This window comes from Poecilia reticulata, linkage group LG22 (assembly GCF_000633615.1).
Source record: "Poecilia reticulata strain Guanapo linkage group LG22, Guppy_female_1.0+MT, whole genome shotgun sequence".
Taxonomy (NCBI): domain Eukaryota; kingdom Metazoa; phylum Chordata; class Actinopteri; order Cyprinodontiformes; family Poeciliidae; genus Poecilia; species Poecilia reticulata.
In genome coordinates, this window is record NC_024352.1 from 11,061,036 (window position 1) to 11,079,616 (window position 18,581).

Genomic DNA, 18,581 nt, shown 5'->3' on the forward strand with positions numbered 1-18,581 from the left:
CCAGTCAAACGTCACACAGTTCCTTCACCTCTGAATGGTGTTTAAACACATGATTATATCTGCGTTATAACAGCATGGTTCAATTCAGTTCAGTGTAAATTAACAAAGAGTTTCATCGTGATGAAGGAGTACGCCAAACAGATCTGGGATTATAATGAGAAATTTAAAGCAGGGTTACGTTATATGAAGTTCTGCGTAATTGCAAACCTACCAAGACATAGCCATCCACCAAAACTGACAAATTAGCAACGATAGCATTAAAGGCAATTAGGTAAATTGCTGAAGAGATCCACAGTTCCTGAGGGGGAATGTTGAGATGGCATGAAGTAGTCATGCACTCAACACATCTGGCTTTTATAAATCAGTTAAATCAGTGGCAATAAAGCCATTGAAGAAAAATACATGTCTTGGGGTTGCCACAAGCCGTGTAGAGGGCAAAGAAAACATCTGGAACAGGGTGTTCTCAAGTAGACACAAATTAAACTACATGTAAAACCTTGTGTGGGATATAAAATCATCTGCAGCTCCGTCCTCTAGTTCATCATCAGCTCCTGTCTGGCCGGTGCAGCCTCTTGTTCCTCAACTCCCTCACTCAGTGTGGTGCAACAATATGAGGCAGGCACAGGGCAGAGGTTAGATACACACGAGGACAGGTTTTTGTCTGCAAAAAAAAAACAAAAACCCTTCCATAATCATACACTGGGAACGCACAGCAGAAATCTTTCAGTATGAGGTGTGATTACTTGCGTCTTTTTCTCCATCCAGACCGCTGCGCTGCAGGATGTTAACATCAGAGGAAAGTTCAACAAATCTGTGGTTAGTTACAGACGTGGCTCTGATGTTTGACTCCTGTATTTTCGACAAAAACGTCGAGCTTCTGAAGTTGTTTTGACACATTGTGCAAACTGCTGTAGGATTTCATGTTTTGTTCCATCATTGCCATGAAAAACTGCAATTTGTGCAGTGTTTTCTTTTGCGGTTGAAGATACAGTACAGACTCTCATAATGCAGCATGTGCTTTAGCTAAAAATGTCCAAATACTGTGATGTATGTCAACTCAAGTGTGTCGTGTTAACAGATCATTGGTTTTGTGTGTGTGCGCGTGTATATATACACTACGCTGTGTCAACATAATTTTGCAGACGCGATTGCTCTCTGGCGCTAATGGACAGCTCCACAGCTGAAAACACAGACGTGCAGATCTATACTGATTTCATGCCAGTACTCATCAGAATCAGCTAACTGTTATTAGAAATTCATACCAACTTAGCAAAAATGGTGCCATGCATATTTCACTTAGGACGAGGCATAAGCGTCCMTTACTTTACACAACAACACTTGTAAGCAAGAATAGACATCAGTTTGTCTCTGATTCAGATAACCAGAAATCTGGACAATGAAATAAAGTTCTGCAATCCTATTTAGCCAAGAGAGATCAAATGTACCCAGTAAACTGAAAGGGGGAGATTTGATCTGTTTAAGTGTGTTTGCAGATTTTTGAAGAGAAAGATTTGCTCTGGGGATGAAAGGAGTTTTTGAGTTTGCCAGGTTCCGGATGTTTTTACAATGTGTGTTGCAGTTAAACCTTAAAATGAAAAGTCAAACTAAAGCAGCTAATTAACAAAAACAACAACACATTTATTCAAATGTGAGGGCTTCACATTGTGTTTGCAAGCTATACGTCAAGGTCCCCATTACATACATTTACATTAGATTATTATATGTTGATTTCACAGCTGATGAACTTCAAAATTACATAAAATAACAAAATATATCACTGCATGATTGCTTGTCTGAAAGGTAAAGTGCTTCTGTAAGCAGTTCTTTTTTTTTCTTTAAGGAAGGTCCTCACAGCCAGGCAGAGAAACCGTGCTTTTCTTTCACCACCCATATGCTGTCAATCACTTTGCCATACTGGAAAAAAAACAGAAATAGTTCCTGTCATTATTTATGGAAAGGTTTTCCTTCATAAAATGCATTCTTTCACTTTTGCCATGCCTGTGCACATGTTATTCCACGTGCCCTCACCTGGTCATCAGAGACCTGCTCCAAATAAATGTGGGTGGTGTTAACCACTTGCATGCGGCTGTAGCCATAGTCAGTGCTGCGGAAAGCGCTCCACTCTTTGGGGTTTGGATTAAACCTGTCAGTTCTCTCTCTGCAGCCCTGTGCAAGATTCAGCAAAGATTAAATTGACTCAGATGAGCGACACACGCTTATTCCAAAACTCATTCCTAAAAGCCCTGTTTGACTTGTGGCAGTGCCTCGGTGTTGGTCTGGCAGCATTTCTGATATGCTCATGACTAATCCCTCTGTGGCTGAATGACAAAGCGTGCCCTGCGCGGCTCTCCACCACATCAGAAAAAACTTTCCCAGAGGAACAGCTGGTTCTAAGCTTTTGTGGCAGACCAGCAGCTGCACAGACAGAGCTGTGTACAATTCATGACAGTGTTTTTGTTGATGTTAGTGAATGCATTGATCTGTGTGGAAAATGTTCACAAAGATGCAGTGATGTGACAGTACTTACAGCAGAGCCTGTTATAATATGTACTGGAGCCTTTGGGTTTACATAGGGCTGCTCTTTGCTTCCATTGTACACCTACAATGGAAAACATAGCAATATAAACTGTTGCTATACTGACTATAGAAATACAGGAAACATCTGTAGAAAGACTGCAAATAAGACTCCAGGAGCTGACCTTGTCACCGTACACAGGCCAGAGTCGTTCATAGGTGTGCTCGTGTGCCCACAGCTCAACATCTACCCCTAGAAAAGAAATTACATTACAATAAAAATTACGTGCCAAACATAAATGCACTCATTTAAGAGAATTGTAGTGTAATCTAATCCCTCACACCCAGATATGACTTAATTTTGAGATAATGATCAAATGCTTTAAGATCAGAGCTACAGAAATGTTCCATTCCAAGAACTGTAATAATTATCATAATTATTATTTTTTCACAAGACTTTACTTTGTAATCTGGGTGAATTTCTACAAAGATGTCAGGTAGACCAAAAGGCTGCGTCTAAAAAACTGACAGGAAACTTTTAGAATCTTTGGATATTTCTCTGAGTGTGAAGAGATATTAACTAACAATACATTGCTAATGTTTCTTAAGGGATATACCATAGTGGTAAAATAGATCCTCGAGACCAGGGGCTGGTGGTTTGATGTCATTACGTCCCACTCGGACCTAAAAATATTAAAGAATAGTTATTGTGTGACATATCTGCTTTGTAAAACTCTTTTTTGGGAGAACTCGGCATTTGGCTTTACTTTGAGTGAAACTAGGAGGAATGCCACTGAGAAACACATCAAAGTGGAAACTACGTTGTTCAAATTAGAAATATGACAACACAAAACTCAGTGTACTGTGGTCTGGTTTGTTTGGCTTAAAGAATGTGTGACAATTATGCTGCTAGGGCAAAACACTGTTTATGAATAAAATGGTGGAACAAGAACAAACCCAAGAGTCAAACTTTGTGCAGTCATCCTGGTCATCATCAGAGCAGTACATGGGTCTGTGTCCCATGGTGATGATCCATGGATGTACTGCTCTGTTATCCGGTTTGTTGGCTTCCTATGTCAGGATAATATTTCCCAGATGAAAAAAGGAGACACAACTATGAATTTAATACAGAGAACACCAGTAGATATTTGACGTAGAAAATTTTATTTGATTAAAATTAGAAAAGGACAATCCTTAACCTCCAGATCTTGCTTCAGCCAATTGTACTGCTTAAAGATAAGATCCATGCCATATTCAAGGTAGAAGTAAACCTCTGTGGAGAAGGAGATGATGTGTGCTGACCCCAGGTTCCAGCTGCAAACGCACATTGTAAAAATGACACAGACTTGACCAAGCAGAAGATGCATGCTGAAAACCACTTACTAAGGAAATTCAGACCAGAGATTAAATTCCACATGTGAACTGAACTCCAGATGAACTTTTTTGTAGAATGTTGCTACTAAGATAAGTTTAGCTAAAAATTATGAGTTACTCAATAATCAAAAAGTCCATGTCACATTTTCAGACAAATGCATGCTAAACATTACAATATAAGTCAGAAAATTCCAGGGTTTTCTTATGATTTAAAAAGTTCATATTTAGATCTTTTAGGGAAAATAGAATTAAAATTTAAAACTAAAATAGATTCAGTAACTTACCGAGCTAATACCTCATACTAAGGTGTGATTATTTTTACACCTCTAGTTGGGGTCTAGGTTCCCCAACTTCAATAGCTGCAGTATATAGTAAACCTACATGGCATGCAATTATTGTTGTAATATCCACCAGTAATATCCAATAATAACATTACTGTATTTTATGCAGCACCATGCAAACACTCTGTCTCTGCTGATTAAGATTTACTCACCTCGGGATGTCAAAAAGCTCAAACTAAAAGTGAAACTGACAGCATAACCTACTCTATGATAAATGTAGCTAATAATTATCTGACCACTTGGGGGCGGAGGGGTCATAATGTATTACATTTTATGACAGAAACAAAAACATACTTTTGGTCATGTATATAAAATTACATTCCAAACCCTTTATTAAGTTAGCTAAGAAGCTAACAATAACTAAACATTACACAACAGCGCTGACTTTTAATCTTTGTGTAACTTTGTGTAACTGTCTAAAGAAATTGATCTTTTTAGTCATAATAGTAACAAATTTCGACCCATGCATTTAGCACACAGCACTTAATTTTTTTGTAAGTGCATGAACACATCTTGGGTATAATTTTTCTCCATATCCACAGTAACATCACTGTATGTTTTCGTGCTTCTCTTTTTGAAACCTAACTGGCATATAGCTTAAGATCTGTGATTTCTGAATTTATCTTCTGTTTCATTTTTTTTTTAAACAAAATACATATAGAACACACTGTCTTTTAGGCATCAAGCGTTTTCAAGTAAACTCAAAAGTTAAAGTGCATTCATAAGTCATAATTGTTGAAGTCAGTATTTTGAGATTTCCTCAAATCAAGTCATTTATCACTTGGGTTCACACCTCTGATAGAGTCCTCTAAATGTCTGCTGTGATATCTTAGACAGAACATTTTTAACTTATCTCAGTCTCTTCTCTATGTAGTCACTTAGCTGTGATGCCCCTTCATCCTTTGACTGCACACAAGTGAAGTAGCAAGCCAGCAGAGCTGTCTGCATCTCAGCCCACAGAGAGAAAGCTTGTGGTCTAGCAGGGTATTATCTTACTGTCTGAGAGAAGGAGTTATGTAGTGGGCAATGACTCACTAAGTCAGATGTATAGCTCCTTTGTGTAGTCCAAAGTGTTCCAAAGATAGGAGAGGCAAGCTTAAGTTAAAGAGGGGCACTCCACACTCCTCTGCAGGGTCTTACAACTCAGTAATGTTTACTTAAGCACACCAGGAGCTTTGATACATCCGAGGAATTACAATCAATCTAAATCTGATTCCAGTGTGTGAGGATGTTAGCTTTCAAAAGACCAGTGTAAGTAATAAAACATAAAACCTTCTTTACCTGTACCACAGGCTCTCAGTCTGACCCGGCATGCTGAAGCGATTCCTGTAGTTCGAAAAGTTGCTGAGAAAAAAAAAAAGAAAAAGGTTTAGAGAAGTACAATTAACTGAACTGATCGTACTATCTTCAATCCTTGAACATGCAGCAAACAGCAATTAGCTCCGCAAACTGCTGCTTTCTCATAGCATGCGATGCATTCACCAGAAGACAAAAAAAGAACGGAAACGCATCCAAAATACACCAAGCTGTCTCTGAAATATAATGACTATGCAGTCGACAGTCTACATTTGAAGCTGTTTAGTTTTATGTTGTGATCTAAGCTTGGGAGAAAACTCAGAGGGATCTGACAAAAACAACCTTCAAATCTGCAGTGATGGATTCTGATAAAAGTTTCACAAAAATAAACATAAAGCCAGCTGTAAAGAGACAATCACTGCCTATCTCTCCAAATTAAAGGCAAGGATACAGTCTGCATGACCTCAACCCATAAGTTTGAACCATGGTCAGCTACTGGAGCCAACTAATCAAAATGCAGACCACATTGGGAAGCCTGGGTGGAGATGATGTGGGATAAGCAAGTCTAACCATCCATGATTGGTTACGCTACATTTGTCCGTTGAGTATATTTGCCTTCAATTACAGCTTCCTGTTATTTTAGACGCTGTAGTAGTGAAAGAAATCCCATTTTTAAAAGGTATTTCAGCTTTAGCAGTTTTTATTAAGCCAGATGTAAGCAACATGCTGCAATCGCGCCAGAAATCTCAGGAACAGCTCTTCAAATTTAAAGGCCACTCTGTGAATGAATGGAAAATAGGAGTGCACCAGTATGAAAACTTGGGTTGACATCAATATCTGATATTTTTATTGCTGTTACCTTTCGACACCATGAAAAAATAACCATACGGCTGACTGCACTTCTCTGCTTCAGTTAAACACTCCACAACTCTACACTGCATCGCTGTCGCATGCAGAGCGATTCCCATACTTCAAAACAGGACTAACATCAGCTGATACTGGTGTTAATCCCAATATATTAGGTATCCCGAATAGAAAGGTGACTCAGGTCTCATGTTTTTCCTAATGGTTTCTACTTTTTGTGTGAATGCAGCATTCCCAATGGGAACTTATTCATAGAAAGTGATAAATAAAAGAAAACATATCCTTAACAAAAATGAAAAGGGGCAATATCCTCAACAGCAGATGAACTAGTCCCAACTCGGTCAACAAAGCATTCAAAATAACTGGACAGTAATAGTGTAGCATGCCTAAAGCCAGGATCAACTTTGGAAATTGCTTCTGTAAATCCTGAAACGATAAAACAGTAATGTTGTCATATGTCTATAGGCAGAAGGGTCCTGTACAATGATAACAATTTCTGATGTCAGCGTACAAGCTAATGTTGTTCTGTTTGCAGATAAATATTTAACGCAATATCAATGTGTGTCAATCCACAGTGCTAGTTATGGCAGTAATTTCTTCAAAATAAATATACATGTATTCTAAAAACAACTCCTTTATATCTAACAGAACCTTAACCTGAGAAAATCCAACTTAATTTAAGCTAATTATGGTCCTGAGCTACTAGGAGATGTATAAAAAGTTTATACCTCCCTCTAGTGGTTGAGAGCAGTATGAGCAATCATCTACAGGTAAGCGCTGTTCACTGAGGAAAAACAAATGGCTGAAATTCCACTGTATCTGTGTTATAATATTAATACTACAGTTACTGCAAGTGGCAGATAATGTCTAAAGGGCGATAATTGGTAGTAAAAACAGGATATTTAAAAAAGGTGCCTTAACATATTTTTACTGTCAAAATATCGTATAGACCAAAATTAAAGATTGTCACAACTTTTTAGCTCATTTTAGCAAAAACATAAAGTTATAAAGCTAAATTTAAATACACATCTTTATGTCAAATATATTTCAGCAGCAGTCAGGCCTTAAATGTGTAAGTTGCAATGAATGGATAGCATATTTAGATAATGGGACGGTGAATAAGGTCTGAAAATGCAACTATACTTCCATAATTATCTAAATCCCAAAACTACTACTTCATACTGAACTTCTTTAGACTTGTCCAAAATTTTAGCACACATTAAAATCTGTGTTTCAGCAGAAAATCTGGTGACACCAATAAGAATTTGTGCTCTTCATTTGGTTAGGAGTAAAGATATGAAACCTTCTCTCAAACATCTTTCTTCATCAGATATTTGCTTTCATCTTCTGACGAGTTAAATTCAGGGAACAGAAAGAAGCAGCAGAAAACAACTGCAAACTTCAGTAATCATATCCCCAACTTCCATCTCTAGATAATATTTCAAACAGCGACTGTTATCTCTAATGCCTTTTGAAGGGCTGATGAACCACTGATGAATTAGCGTCTTCTGAGGACTCACTGTTGTCATTCTTCTGGAATCCTGACTACAATCTTGCGGCTAACCAAGTTTCAATTATTTTTTACCCATTAGGTTTTGAGGTTGGAAACAGGAACAGAGAGGTATGGGGAGAGAGAACACAACAAAAAAACAAGCCTTAAAGTCAGTCACGAGCTCTGGGGTATATTTGGACTCAGAACACCACAGAACAAAACAAACGCTGAGGCATTATTAAGGGCAAGAGGAGTTGCATTTACTGGTTATGTAATGGAGCGAGATGATTCCTGATATCAGGTTTTGATGTTAGGTCGTAAAGCTAAGAAAAAAGAGACCACTGTTTGCAGTTCTGTAATGAAGACCAGGCTGTAGACACATTAGAAATGGCACAGAGAAAAAAGGAACTGACCCACTGTTGCAGTAGGCAAATAAATATTATGGTTCATGATCTGAAAACATTACATTTTTCAGTAACCAAGAAGCACTCAGCAAACTGCACTGAAATTGAAGGATCCATTTGCTGCTGACTTCAGGATAAAAATCAAATGTAAACCTGCTAAGAACTGCAGCTTTTCTTCAATTTATCTTAATCACTTTAAAACACATTTTCCTTTTTGAGCACTCCCTCACTTTTTTGATAATATTGTAGTGTTTTAGTGTAAAAAAAAAAAACAAAAAAAAAAAAACTGCAAACTCTTCATGCTTATTAAACTTTTCAAATTTTGTCAGAAAACTGAATGTATTTTATTTGGATTTTGTATAATAAACCAACAGAAAATCATGTATCAGTTATCTTACTTTTTTTGCACTACTTTTCATTGGACAAACATATGTTTAACATAACATATGTACATTATGTTCAAGTTTGTGGTTGCAATGTGTGAAAATGTGGAAAAGACAAACATTTACAAAGCACCATCTTAAGATTTAATATTAATTGTCACTGTTCAAAGTTAAAATGTCATGAAATAAGGTTAGAAGGCTACTACCACATTTTATAAGTACTTTCTGTTAAATGAGAAATTGTACTTAAATATCTAAGGTATATTTACAGGACCATCTTACAAAATCCAACAAATAAAAAAAAAACAACTGAAAGCAGTAAATCCTCAAATCTGAGCTGCTACGTCAACAAAGGAATTAGATCTCTCTTTGAAGAAACAATCAAAAATGATCATTTGCTACATTTTCCAAGTTTAAAAGTTTCTTATAGATGCAGAACTAATCACTCTTAACAAGTGTAGAGAACTCCAACATCACCGACTGACTCTGGAAAAAACAGATAGTGAGGTGATAATTACTCCCAACCAGAAAAAGTTTGTTTTGGAGAATGTTCCCTTGTCTGGCTGTTGGTGGTTGCTTCTGTGGCTCCAACCATAAGAGCCCAAAATAGCTCCCGTCTCTTTAAGGAGTAAAGGGGAGAATTTTTATCAGAAAGCTTCTGTGTTGAATCTGGTAGCAAAGCTGTGGCTAACAATATGAGCCAACTCAACAAAATGAAAAACAGAATGTACTAAGGGTTTTGGCCAAAATCCAGACAGTTGTACCCTTGCGACCTGAGCAGAACACGGTGCAAAATGTGAAGAAAGGCCCAATTAAAAACAACATAAAATTCAGAGCAAAGACAGACAGTTTTAGTGACAACTAGACAAGGCCCAGCATGAGATTCCCATAGTGGGATAACCTTCAGTATAAAAAACACTTTTTCATGTGAGTGTTGGGACATTAAAAACATTAGAACAATGTTAACAAGTTGTCAAAAAAGAGAGATTGTGAGATGGAATGGTTGCTGGTTTGAATGATCACCATGGAAGTGGTGATGTATTGGTATAGTTAATACTTCTGTTTGGAAATTAAATTGGCATCAACACTGTTTAATGAACGTACTTTAAACAAAAAATATAGTCTTTTGAACGCTTATCTGAGGCATCGCAGCAGCAAGCATGGAAAGCAATTCTGCTCAACCACAGCAAGTGTTGAGGAAAAACTCGTTACACCAAATGCTGGGTTATATTTTTCCTTAAGAGCTGAGATTTTATAAAAGAAACGTCACACTCATACCTTGTCAAAATAGTCATGTGTGAGCTTCACTTACTATGTAGATTCATGGTTGCCTGGACAGGTCATGTAGGGAACATAGGCGGCGATGGACTGAATCTGCCTCATAAACTCATCTCCAATTCGGGCATTGTCCTGGAGAAAGCAGAAGTGACTTATTTATCATGAAGGAATTTTTTTTTTTTTTTACTAATAATCTTCAGCAAATATTTATTATTAAAAGTAAGAGGGAAATATATTTTCCAGACAGCTTTAAAAGTACAGCAGGTTTAAGACAACCAGTTTTTGTCTTAAATTTCCTTAAGCTTAATGCGGCATTTAGAAGCACAGTGTGATTCATTCCTGCTGCTGTGGTTTTGTACCTGCAACGACCAGACAAAATCCCCTTTCTCTGGTTTTCTCTTCATAATATCAGTGAAGCCATGAATTTCACTTGGACATTCAAACATTAAAAAAACATCTTACTGAACTGGATTATAGTTATTAATTTCTAAAGAGGTCTGCCGATTCTATTTATCCATCTTTATATAGTAAAGAAAAACATTAGTAATGCAGAAAATCATTTAAGGGAAACTGATATTAGTATCTGAGACAAAGCTAGGTCCGCTCAATAACACAGCTGACAGCTGGGAGGATTTCAAATACGCAAAATATGTTATTCGGACTCGTGATTTGTGGTTTTAAATGGCACCATTTTTATTCGGTGAATACTTGGGTGACGCGACCCTACATCTCGTCTTTCATCCAAAGCTTAAGACATCTCACAGTAATGTGGCCGAATGTCTCGACCGCAGAGTCTAGGTGCCATGATTGTAAACAGTGGTTTCATTTGGGAAGAGGTTTGTAGAGGGAGGTGAAGCGGACTATCTCACCTAACACTGTAGATGTGTATCAGGAAAGTCCTTAGAGCAGAAAGTGTTGATGAAAGAAGTCTGCTGTCAGCAATCCTAGCTAAATTTAAACACAGATTTGATCACTTTTCACAACAAAGTCAGAATAAAGTACCTCATGCATATCGTAGGCAAAGTCCCCTGTAAAGAAGAAACACATATTAGGTCCATATTTCACCACATTTCTCGGGAAAGATTTAGCATTTTACTAAAATGGCGAAACGGTTTTTTGTGACAAACTGGTTCAATTAGCATTAAATTCATTAACGTTGTGAGGGTTACTATGAAGGACTGAGTTTAACCCTCTTGCGGTCTTAGCGCGACACTCATGAGGAGCGCAGCAGATGTCACAGTCGGACAGAGCGGAAGCAGAAGGACTGTGTCATCAGTCAGTTTCCGAAAACACACAAAAAATCTTGGAAAATGCACTAAGGATCAGAGCGATCCCACCGGATCACACACAGAGAAAAAAGCTTGTGGGATCCAAATGTCCCCATATCTTAAGACCGCGGGGAGGTTAAAGATGACATTTTAGAGACCTTAGGTGAAATGAAGTCTGTAAACATAAAACCTGCTTATTATTAAAAATATGATGTTAAAAGAAAAAGCAGAAAGCAAATAGTCTGGCTGTGGGCAACTCCAGTAGCTCAAAGTGATTTTTGAGTAAAAGCGGTAACCTTTCTTCCACTTTTCTCTCTGTTGAGCAAAGTATAATACTGTGTCCCTCCACTTAATTTATTATGCAGGAGTTTGATGGAGGAGTTTCTAAAATTTTGGAGGACAAATTCTTTTCCTACTGATTCCTTCACAATATAAGGCAAGCTAGATCTTGAGCTGGGCTTTGGAAAGGGTTAGCAAGCCTCACAAATCACATCTGCATCTGCAAGACATTTAGACATCGTGATTGCCTAAAATTGCAAATCTATTTCTCTACAATGTGAAAACCAGCAGCGGATGGCACCTATGACCTTCAAGCAACTACTGTTCTGCATTTGACTGACATTGTAAAAATCATGGTGTTTGGCTGGGTTCTATAATGAAAGCCAGCTTCAAGTCTAAAAAAATATATTTTTTATTTGCAGGAGATCTTAAGCTAGGCCAAAAATATCAACATCCATCTGAAGTCTGCAGAGATTGTACAACTCACTTACATTTTCAGAGGTGAAGAAATACATAGCAGGAGTCCATAGGGAATACAATCCATAAGCTTTAAAAGCCAAAGTTGATTATAAATATTATGCTTGCTAATTAAACTAATTACAAAGAAGCATTTCTATTTTAGTACAGGTTTCTTTTGGATGTAATCAGCCTTGCTTGAGGCAATTAGCACAATCTGTAAGCAGAGCCAGGTATCTGTGTTGATAAAACTAAATGAGCATTTAATTTCTCATTTAGTTTTATCAACTCCTAATCAAGAGAAGAATAAATAAATAAATGCAATCCGTGCAATTACCTATGTGCAGGATGACATCATACATGCCAAGCTGAGTCTCCTTTTGCAGTCGAGCCAGCGACTGGGGGTTCTCGTTGCCCAGATCACCATAGAGAGCAAACCTGGGACTGAAACTGGAGCTACTGTTGAGTGCGGTGAAGGAGAATATGTCACTCCAGCCTTCATCACTGCCACAATGGTAGACTAGAAAATAATAAGAGTAAAATTAAACTAAAATAATGCAAGCATGGGCTGCACAGTGGCGCAGTTGGTAGAGCTGTTGCCTTGCAGCAAGAAGGTTCTGTTCGATTCCCGACCCCGGTTTTTCTGCATGGAGTTTGCATGTTCTCCCTGTGCATGCGTGGGTTTTCTCCGGGTACTCCGGCTTCCTCCCACAGTCCAAAAGCATGACTGTCAGGTTAATTGGCCTCTCCAAATTGCCAGTAGGTGTGACTGTGTGTGTGTGTGCATGATTGTTTGTCCTGTCTGCCTCTGTGTTGCCCTGCAACAGACTGGCCACCTGTCCAGGGTGACCCCGCCTCTCGCCCGGAACGTTAGCTGGAGATAGGCACCAGCAACCCTCCCGACCCCAATAGCGACAAGGGTGTAAAGAAAATGGATGGATGGATAATGCAAGCACGCAGAAAATGCCAGTAAAATCCCAGCACTACCCACCATATGTAGCAGCTGGTTTGAGGCCTGTGAGGGTGACTCTGTGGATGAACATCTTCCGCTTCTCCTCTCCTGAGTCCACAAAAACAGTAGCATCTCCTTCGGCACTCATCTCGAAGAATCGACGCCCCTGAAGACCATATTCCACCTTGCTGTCTGTCTTATTAAATGTGGTCCAGGTCACCACCATGGAGCCCAGCACTCCTGCGAAAAAAAAAGGCAAGTTACAGGAAACGTTTTGGAGGCAGATATGAAAGAGAGCCTGTTATCACTTACTGATACATTTATAAATGTCAACAGACGATTATGAAAATGCTGACTACATAAGTGTGACGTTTTTGTTCTTGTGCCTGGTGAGACGTGAAGCACAAACTGGCAGCTGGCCATATCTAAAAAGAAGAGGAACAGTATTTTCAAGTCTTGCCACAAAGTCTCATTTAGACTTAGACTAGGTCATTTTAACAGATGAATATTGTTTCATCTAACCTGTTTTAAATTGTGGCTCCGACTGGAAGGTGAGCCTCTGAGTTAATCTAGAGTTTTTTGCTAGTTTTCTTTTATATGATTTTTTAACTCCATTCATCGTCCCATCAACTGACAGATTTCCATTTCACTGCTGGGAAAAATTGCATTCCCATAGCAAGATGCTGCCATCGCCACGTGACAATATGGGGATGTGCAAAGTTTCATCTTCACAGATATTTATTTACTAATTGGGTCTTCTTTTAAAAGCACTGCATTTTATTTAATAGTATGTGAATAAGGGGCTTAGATAACATGCAACACTTCAGATTTTCACTTGTGAAATAATTTGAAACTCATTTTTCTGCACCTAACAATGTTTTTCATTGTTGAAAAACAATGGCTATAAAATATGCTAAAGTTTGCAATAGTAGCAGGACATAGCATAAAAAGGTCAATAGTTGTGACTTTTACAATGTATAGCTACCATCTGCATCTGTAAACTACAAGAGAATGCACATGTACTGACAGAGACAGCATTTAGAGTTTAAAATTTATGATAAAAATGTAGCAATACTGAGATCAACTTGTTACAAAGCTACAAAAACATACCTGGTTTAGTCTTTATCCTTAATACCTTCACACAAAACATGTCCAAACATCCTGGAAGATTCTTGCCAGTAAACAGAATATGGTGTACTCATATGTAAATTTGACTTATAGGGAAGGGATAAAAACCTACCTGCATAGGAGAGATGCACCTGCTCTGGTTGGGTCCAAATAGGAGGAACACTAAGCACCAACAGGGGTGCAAAGCTTAACAAAACAGAGGCAGTTTGAACAGACAGCATTCTACCATTGGGTTGCCGTCTGATAAAGACAAACACAAAAATAAACAGTGGAGACATTTCAATCACATGATACCTTAAAGGTTGCCACACCTAAACTCACATGACATTCAACATTTGTCCCATAACTGACCTCAAAAGGAGCCGAGTAAGTCCAAAACAGCTAACCTTGTGGCTGTCAGCTCATATGTTGAAACTGCAGATCCAAAAAAAAAAAAAGTTTAGTCAGCAGAACATACAAAAACAAATGATGTGTACCTAAAATCATGGTCTTGTTTTTCGCTGTGCACTCTGGGAGAACGTGCTGTAAAAGCAAACTGAAGTGCATGTCAGGACCTGCCTGTGATCAATAAAGTGAGGTGGCAAAAACACTGTATGTGTGAGGGCTTATGAAGGTTAGTTTTAATCACAACCACTGGTAAGCACCTGCAAACATAAACTGCGAGGTGAATACTTCAGTAAACCTACTGATTGTCCTGGAGAAATTTACTTAATACTTATGCAATAGTATTAAGTAAATAGTCGCTAGAGGGTGTACAATCCCACAGATGGTGCTTTGATTTATTCATGCTTTTTGCTGGGCGGTATCTATGTAGCGCTTGCAAACTGGCAGATTAAAAGAGAATTATTAACATTATCGACACTAAGGCAAGCAAACACGGTGAGTACAGCTGCTAAGTATTACAGGGCTTTTTTTAGCTGTGGCAATTGTGACCTAAACAAATTGAATGTATTCACAGATGTTTTGTAAAGTCAGCTGTTAGCAAACTGTATTTTTGGCTGCTGCGAGTTTACGACTACGTTGTAACCCTGCGTACTGTAAAGAGCTGTTTGTTTCGTTTCTGTTCAGCACTTACTATTTCACAAAACATAGTAAAATGGCAGTCCTTAAGTCCCCAAAGTCTTCGGCTTGAGCTACGTTGATAAGTTTAAATGTTTAAACTTCAAACTCAAACGCAACCTTCCGCTGTTTAGACCTATGGGTATTTACAGACGTATTTGGAAGCTAACTTCCAAATACGTCACAGCAGGAAAACCGGCAAGACCCAAGGATTTATGGGAAATTGAGTCCTTTTAAGTGCCGACTAATAAAAAGATAAAATAATTTATTGTATTGTATTCATTGTTACAGGGGTGAAAGTAGTTTTAAATTCTTGGGGGTACTATGACCAAAAAAAACAAAGCACGAACAGTTCAGAAACAACATGAAATGGGAAAAAAAGTTATTTATTAACTGATTAAGTTGTGTTTTAGATTGTTCTTGAAAAACTCAGTCACGGCTGATTAGTGGGTGCACTCACGGCTGCACAGTGAACCCATTGATTTTTTACAGCAGACAGCCGCTCCAATCTCTTGCAGGTACTGCGTATCCCCACTAAATATTTTACGGGTACGGAGTACCCCACTGTACCCCCTTACTTTCACCCCTGTATATAATTTTTACCACTTAAAGCATTTTTTTATAAGATTCTTTTTCCACAGATATAACTTTTTTTTTAATTAGTAGAAGTCCAGTACTAGAAACTATTTTATCCTTATGGACACAAGTCTGGTTTAAAAAAAAAACATAAAACAAAAAAAATGGCAGACCATGCAGGGGTTAAAGTGTAGAAATATGAATATTTATTAACAAAAACAACAATGGATTGTGGATATCAGTATCAGTGGTGTAATGCAAATGCTTGGATGTGTTGTATGAATGCATATGGAAGTGTTGAAGTGCCAAAACAAAGACAAACTCAAATGTGCAAAAAGGAGGGGAGCTGAGGCCTGGCAACAAAACACCACACGCGTCAAGTGGCAGAGTGGACACTGAAGGCGACCCAGAAGACGGAGACAGCCAGGTTCAAATACTCCTCCCAGTCAACCTGATCAGCAGCACCTGTAAAGGGGAGGAGCACAAAGACAGACAACAAGACACCTGCAGCCCAGCCAACAAGGCCCAGGGCCGTAACACATACCTGTGTCATATAATTTTGTTTTCTCTACACAGATTTGATGGACTCCAGCAGTAAAGACAGGCGAGACCGCAATCCTAACCATGTCCTCCATTATGATGAAGCACAGTACACAGTAAGCTATGCTCGCAGGAGAAACTCTGAAGAGGTCAGCTGAATCAAATGATGCATGAACCTATTTGTGATTGCTTGGACTTTTTGGGTAATTAATCAGAACCCCTAATATTCTCACATATTTCTTATCACAGGCGGATTATGATAAACATGAGGATTTCAACAGAAAGAGGTGTGCTTCCTTAGGATTGTTGGATTGTACTTCTTGTCCAGGTTCTCTGACTATTTTCCCTTTACCAGGCATCCAGTTAGCAGGTCTGGTAACAGTGCGGGCAGAGTGAAGCGGGTGGTGTCGTGTAAAAGGAAGACCCATCACCTGACTGTAGCTCGAAGAAAGCAGCTCGGACCCGGGAGAGGTTTTGATGCAGCAAACAAGGAAAACGATATGAAATGCCCACAAGCCACACAACGAGAAACATACTTTAATGAGCCATCAGACATCTCAACAAATGCCAATAATAATTACAAAACCAGTGGAACTGGTTCTGAACAGTCTGACTACTATACACTCACTGAGGTAACTGTCACTGACCACACATTCTTGTACCGTGCTTGGTTTTGTGTGGCACTGTCTGAACTATAGTTTGTTTTCTCAGCTCAGAAAGGATCACAGCACAATGTCTGATGTTTTGTTTGGAAGAAATCTGAGACTCAAGGTGGCTTTAACATTGTGGAGGAGAAATGTTGGGGAACTGCTGACATATTTTCTAAAGTATGTACTGAAGTTTTGTTTTCAGTCCTGCAGAATTTCAGCATACACTTACATCATTTTCTTTCTACAGAATCCAGGACACTGGTGTGATTGTTGATTTTCTGCCAATTATTTGCAAGTGGTACGCTTTGCTTTATACAGAAATCTTCAAAACGCTGACGAGAACATTAAATTCAGACTATGTTCTTGTTGTTCCGCAGCATTGATGAGGACTCGCCCAGGATTAACATTGGCTGTTGTGTTGACCTTTTTCCTTTGGTTAGAAAAGTCCTCAGTACTCCCTATGAAGAGTGAGTGATTCTGTTGCTTAGTTTTATAATATCGAAAGACTAAAATATATATTTAAAAAATTTGTATTACAGCAGGGATCATACAGGAACTGGACTTATTCGAGATTGATTTGTTTCCTTGTAGGTATCGGATTGTTGGTTTTAAATGGATATGTTCCGTTTTAAAGAACTGGTGGGAAGAACTACAAACAAGTGGTTACAATGGATCAACTCAACCTCTGCTGGATGAGTAAATATTGCTTTGATGATCTTTGCCATATTCAAATAATGACCCTGAAATGCAAAACACAAAATATTATTTAAAGAAACAACAGTTAAACAAAAAAATATATAATGATGAACTTCAATTACTAGAGGAAATAATGACTGGATCATTTACTGGGATAAGATATGATCATGTGATCGAATGCCTTAATGTTTATCACCCTTTTAGAAGGAAAGGCAAAGGTGGATTGTAGAGGTTCACTCAATAAATACCTGAGATTAGGAATGGGTTGATTTCAGAATGGACATAATTTTCCAACACGGTTATATTCATTTTAACAAAATCCTGCAGAATGTATCGGAGTGTTTTCTTTGTGGAAATATTTCCTGTTTATGAGAATAATATGAATATGGACATAAAGGTCATTTCTCATTTTTAGGCGATTTGACTTTATACCTTCAAACTTATAATTTATATTTATTTCAACAATAATTTCACACTATTTATATGTGTGAAATTAGTGGTTGCAGGTTAATAGACCACCTAAAAAATTTCTCTCTTCTTTTCCTTCATAGAAATTTTCAGGTTTTTAACCAACAACTTTGGGAATTATGGCAACAGGAACCTCTTTTAAAATCTACTACAGGTCAGGCAGAAGACATGGCCAAAGTAAGGATACATGTATTTTAATGGATCTCATTTCAGAAATATTTGTTATTCAGCAATTATATTTCCATCATTTTCCTTCCTCAGGTTGTTGAGTCTTATCTCTTTCAACTTCGTTGACACCCAGGAGGATCAAAATAACTTCATGAAGTAATGAGAAGAAACCCATTAGCTTTTATTCTCTTAAATTAAAATCTTTTCAGTTGCATTGCAGATTTGCTGCATGTATCACTAAGATTTCAGAGCAACAGTGAAGGTACACTAAGGTACAAAATCATTCTGAAAGTAGGCAAACGTTGATTGGTTCTGTTTAAGTGCCACGGTGAAAAGAATAAAAATGACTTTGAATTTTACATTTATGTTTTGTCCTGTTTTTCTTAGACATAACT

The 18,581-nt window shown here is 38.1% G+C and overlaps 2 protein-coding genes across 3 annotated transcripts in view; one reads left to right on the top strand and one right to left on the bottom strand.

The window, feature by feature from the left end:
- The window catches only part of LOC103458521 (KATNB1-like protein 1), a 34,661-nt gene extending 16,116 nt beyond the window's left edge, over window positions 1-18,545 (top strand). Inside the window, exons 1-10 of one of the 2 annotated variants that reach the window (XM_008399390.2) lie at window positions 14,467-14,908; window positions 16,241-16,353; window positions 16,454-16,491; window positions 16,560-16,836; window positions 16,916-17,031; window positions 17,102-17,152; window positions 17,232-17,321; window positions 17,446-17,550; window positions 18,102-18,195; window positions 18,280-18,545. In XM_008399390.2, coding sequence (XP_008397612.1) covers window positions 16,246-16,353; window positions 16,454-16,491; window positions 16,560-16,836; window positions 16,916-17,031; window positions 17,102-17,152; window positions 17,232-17,321; window positions 17,446-17,550; window positions 18,102-18,195; window positions 18,280-18,312 — 912 coding nt within the window. In that variant the 5' untranslated portion in view covers window positions 14,467-14,908; window positions 16,241-16,245 and the 3' untranslated portion in view covers window positions 18,313-18,545. Of the gene's footprint in view, window positions 1-14,466; window positions 14,909-16,240; window positions 16,354-16,453; window positions 16,492-16,559; window positions 16,837-16,915; window positions 17,032-17,101; window positions 17,153-17,231; window positions 17,322-17,445; window positions 17,551-18,101; window positions 18,196-18,279 lie in introns of those variants that run through there. The other variant, XM_008399391.2, reaches the window with a different exon arrangement.
- acp7 (acid phosphatase 7, tartrate resistant (putative)) lies at window positions 1,618-15,398 on the bottom strand. The gene is made up of 15 exons (XM_008399393.2): window positions 15,105-15,398; window positions 14,381-14,443; window positions 14,142-14,269; window positions 12,941-13,141; window positions 12,287-12,469; window positions 10,949-10,974; window positions 9,981-10,078; window positions 5,511-5,573; window positions 3,714-3,828; window positions 3,472-3,585; window positions 3,132-3,198; window positions 2,700-2,767; window positions 2,528-2,599; window positions 2,029-2,166; window positions 1,618-1,914 (listed from the first exon to the last, which is right to left on the bottom strand). Exons 3-15 carry the CDS (start codon window positions 14,248-14,250, stop codon window positions 1,849-1,851), a joined length of 1,320 nt encoding a protein of 439 aa, XP_008397615.1. The 5' UTR covers window positions 14,251-14,269; window positions 14,381-14,443; window positions 15,105-15,398; the 3' UTR covers window positions 1,618-1,848.
- Window positions 18,546-18,581: the final 36 nt, after the last annotated feature.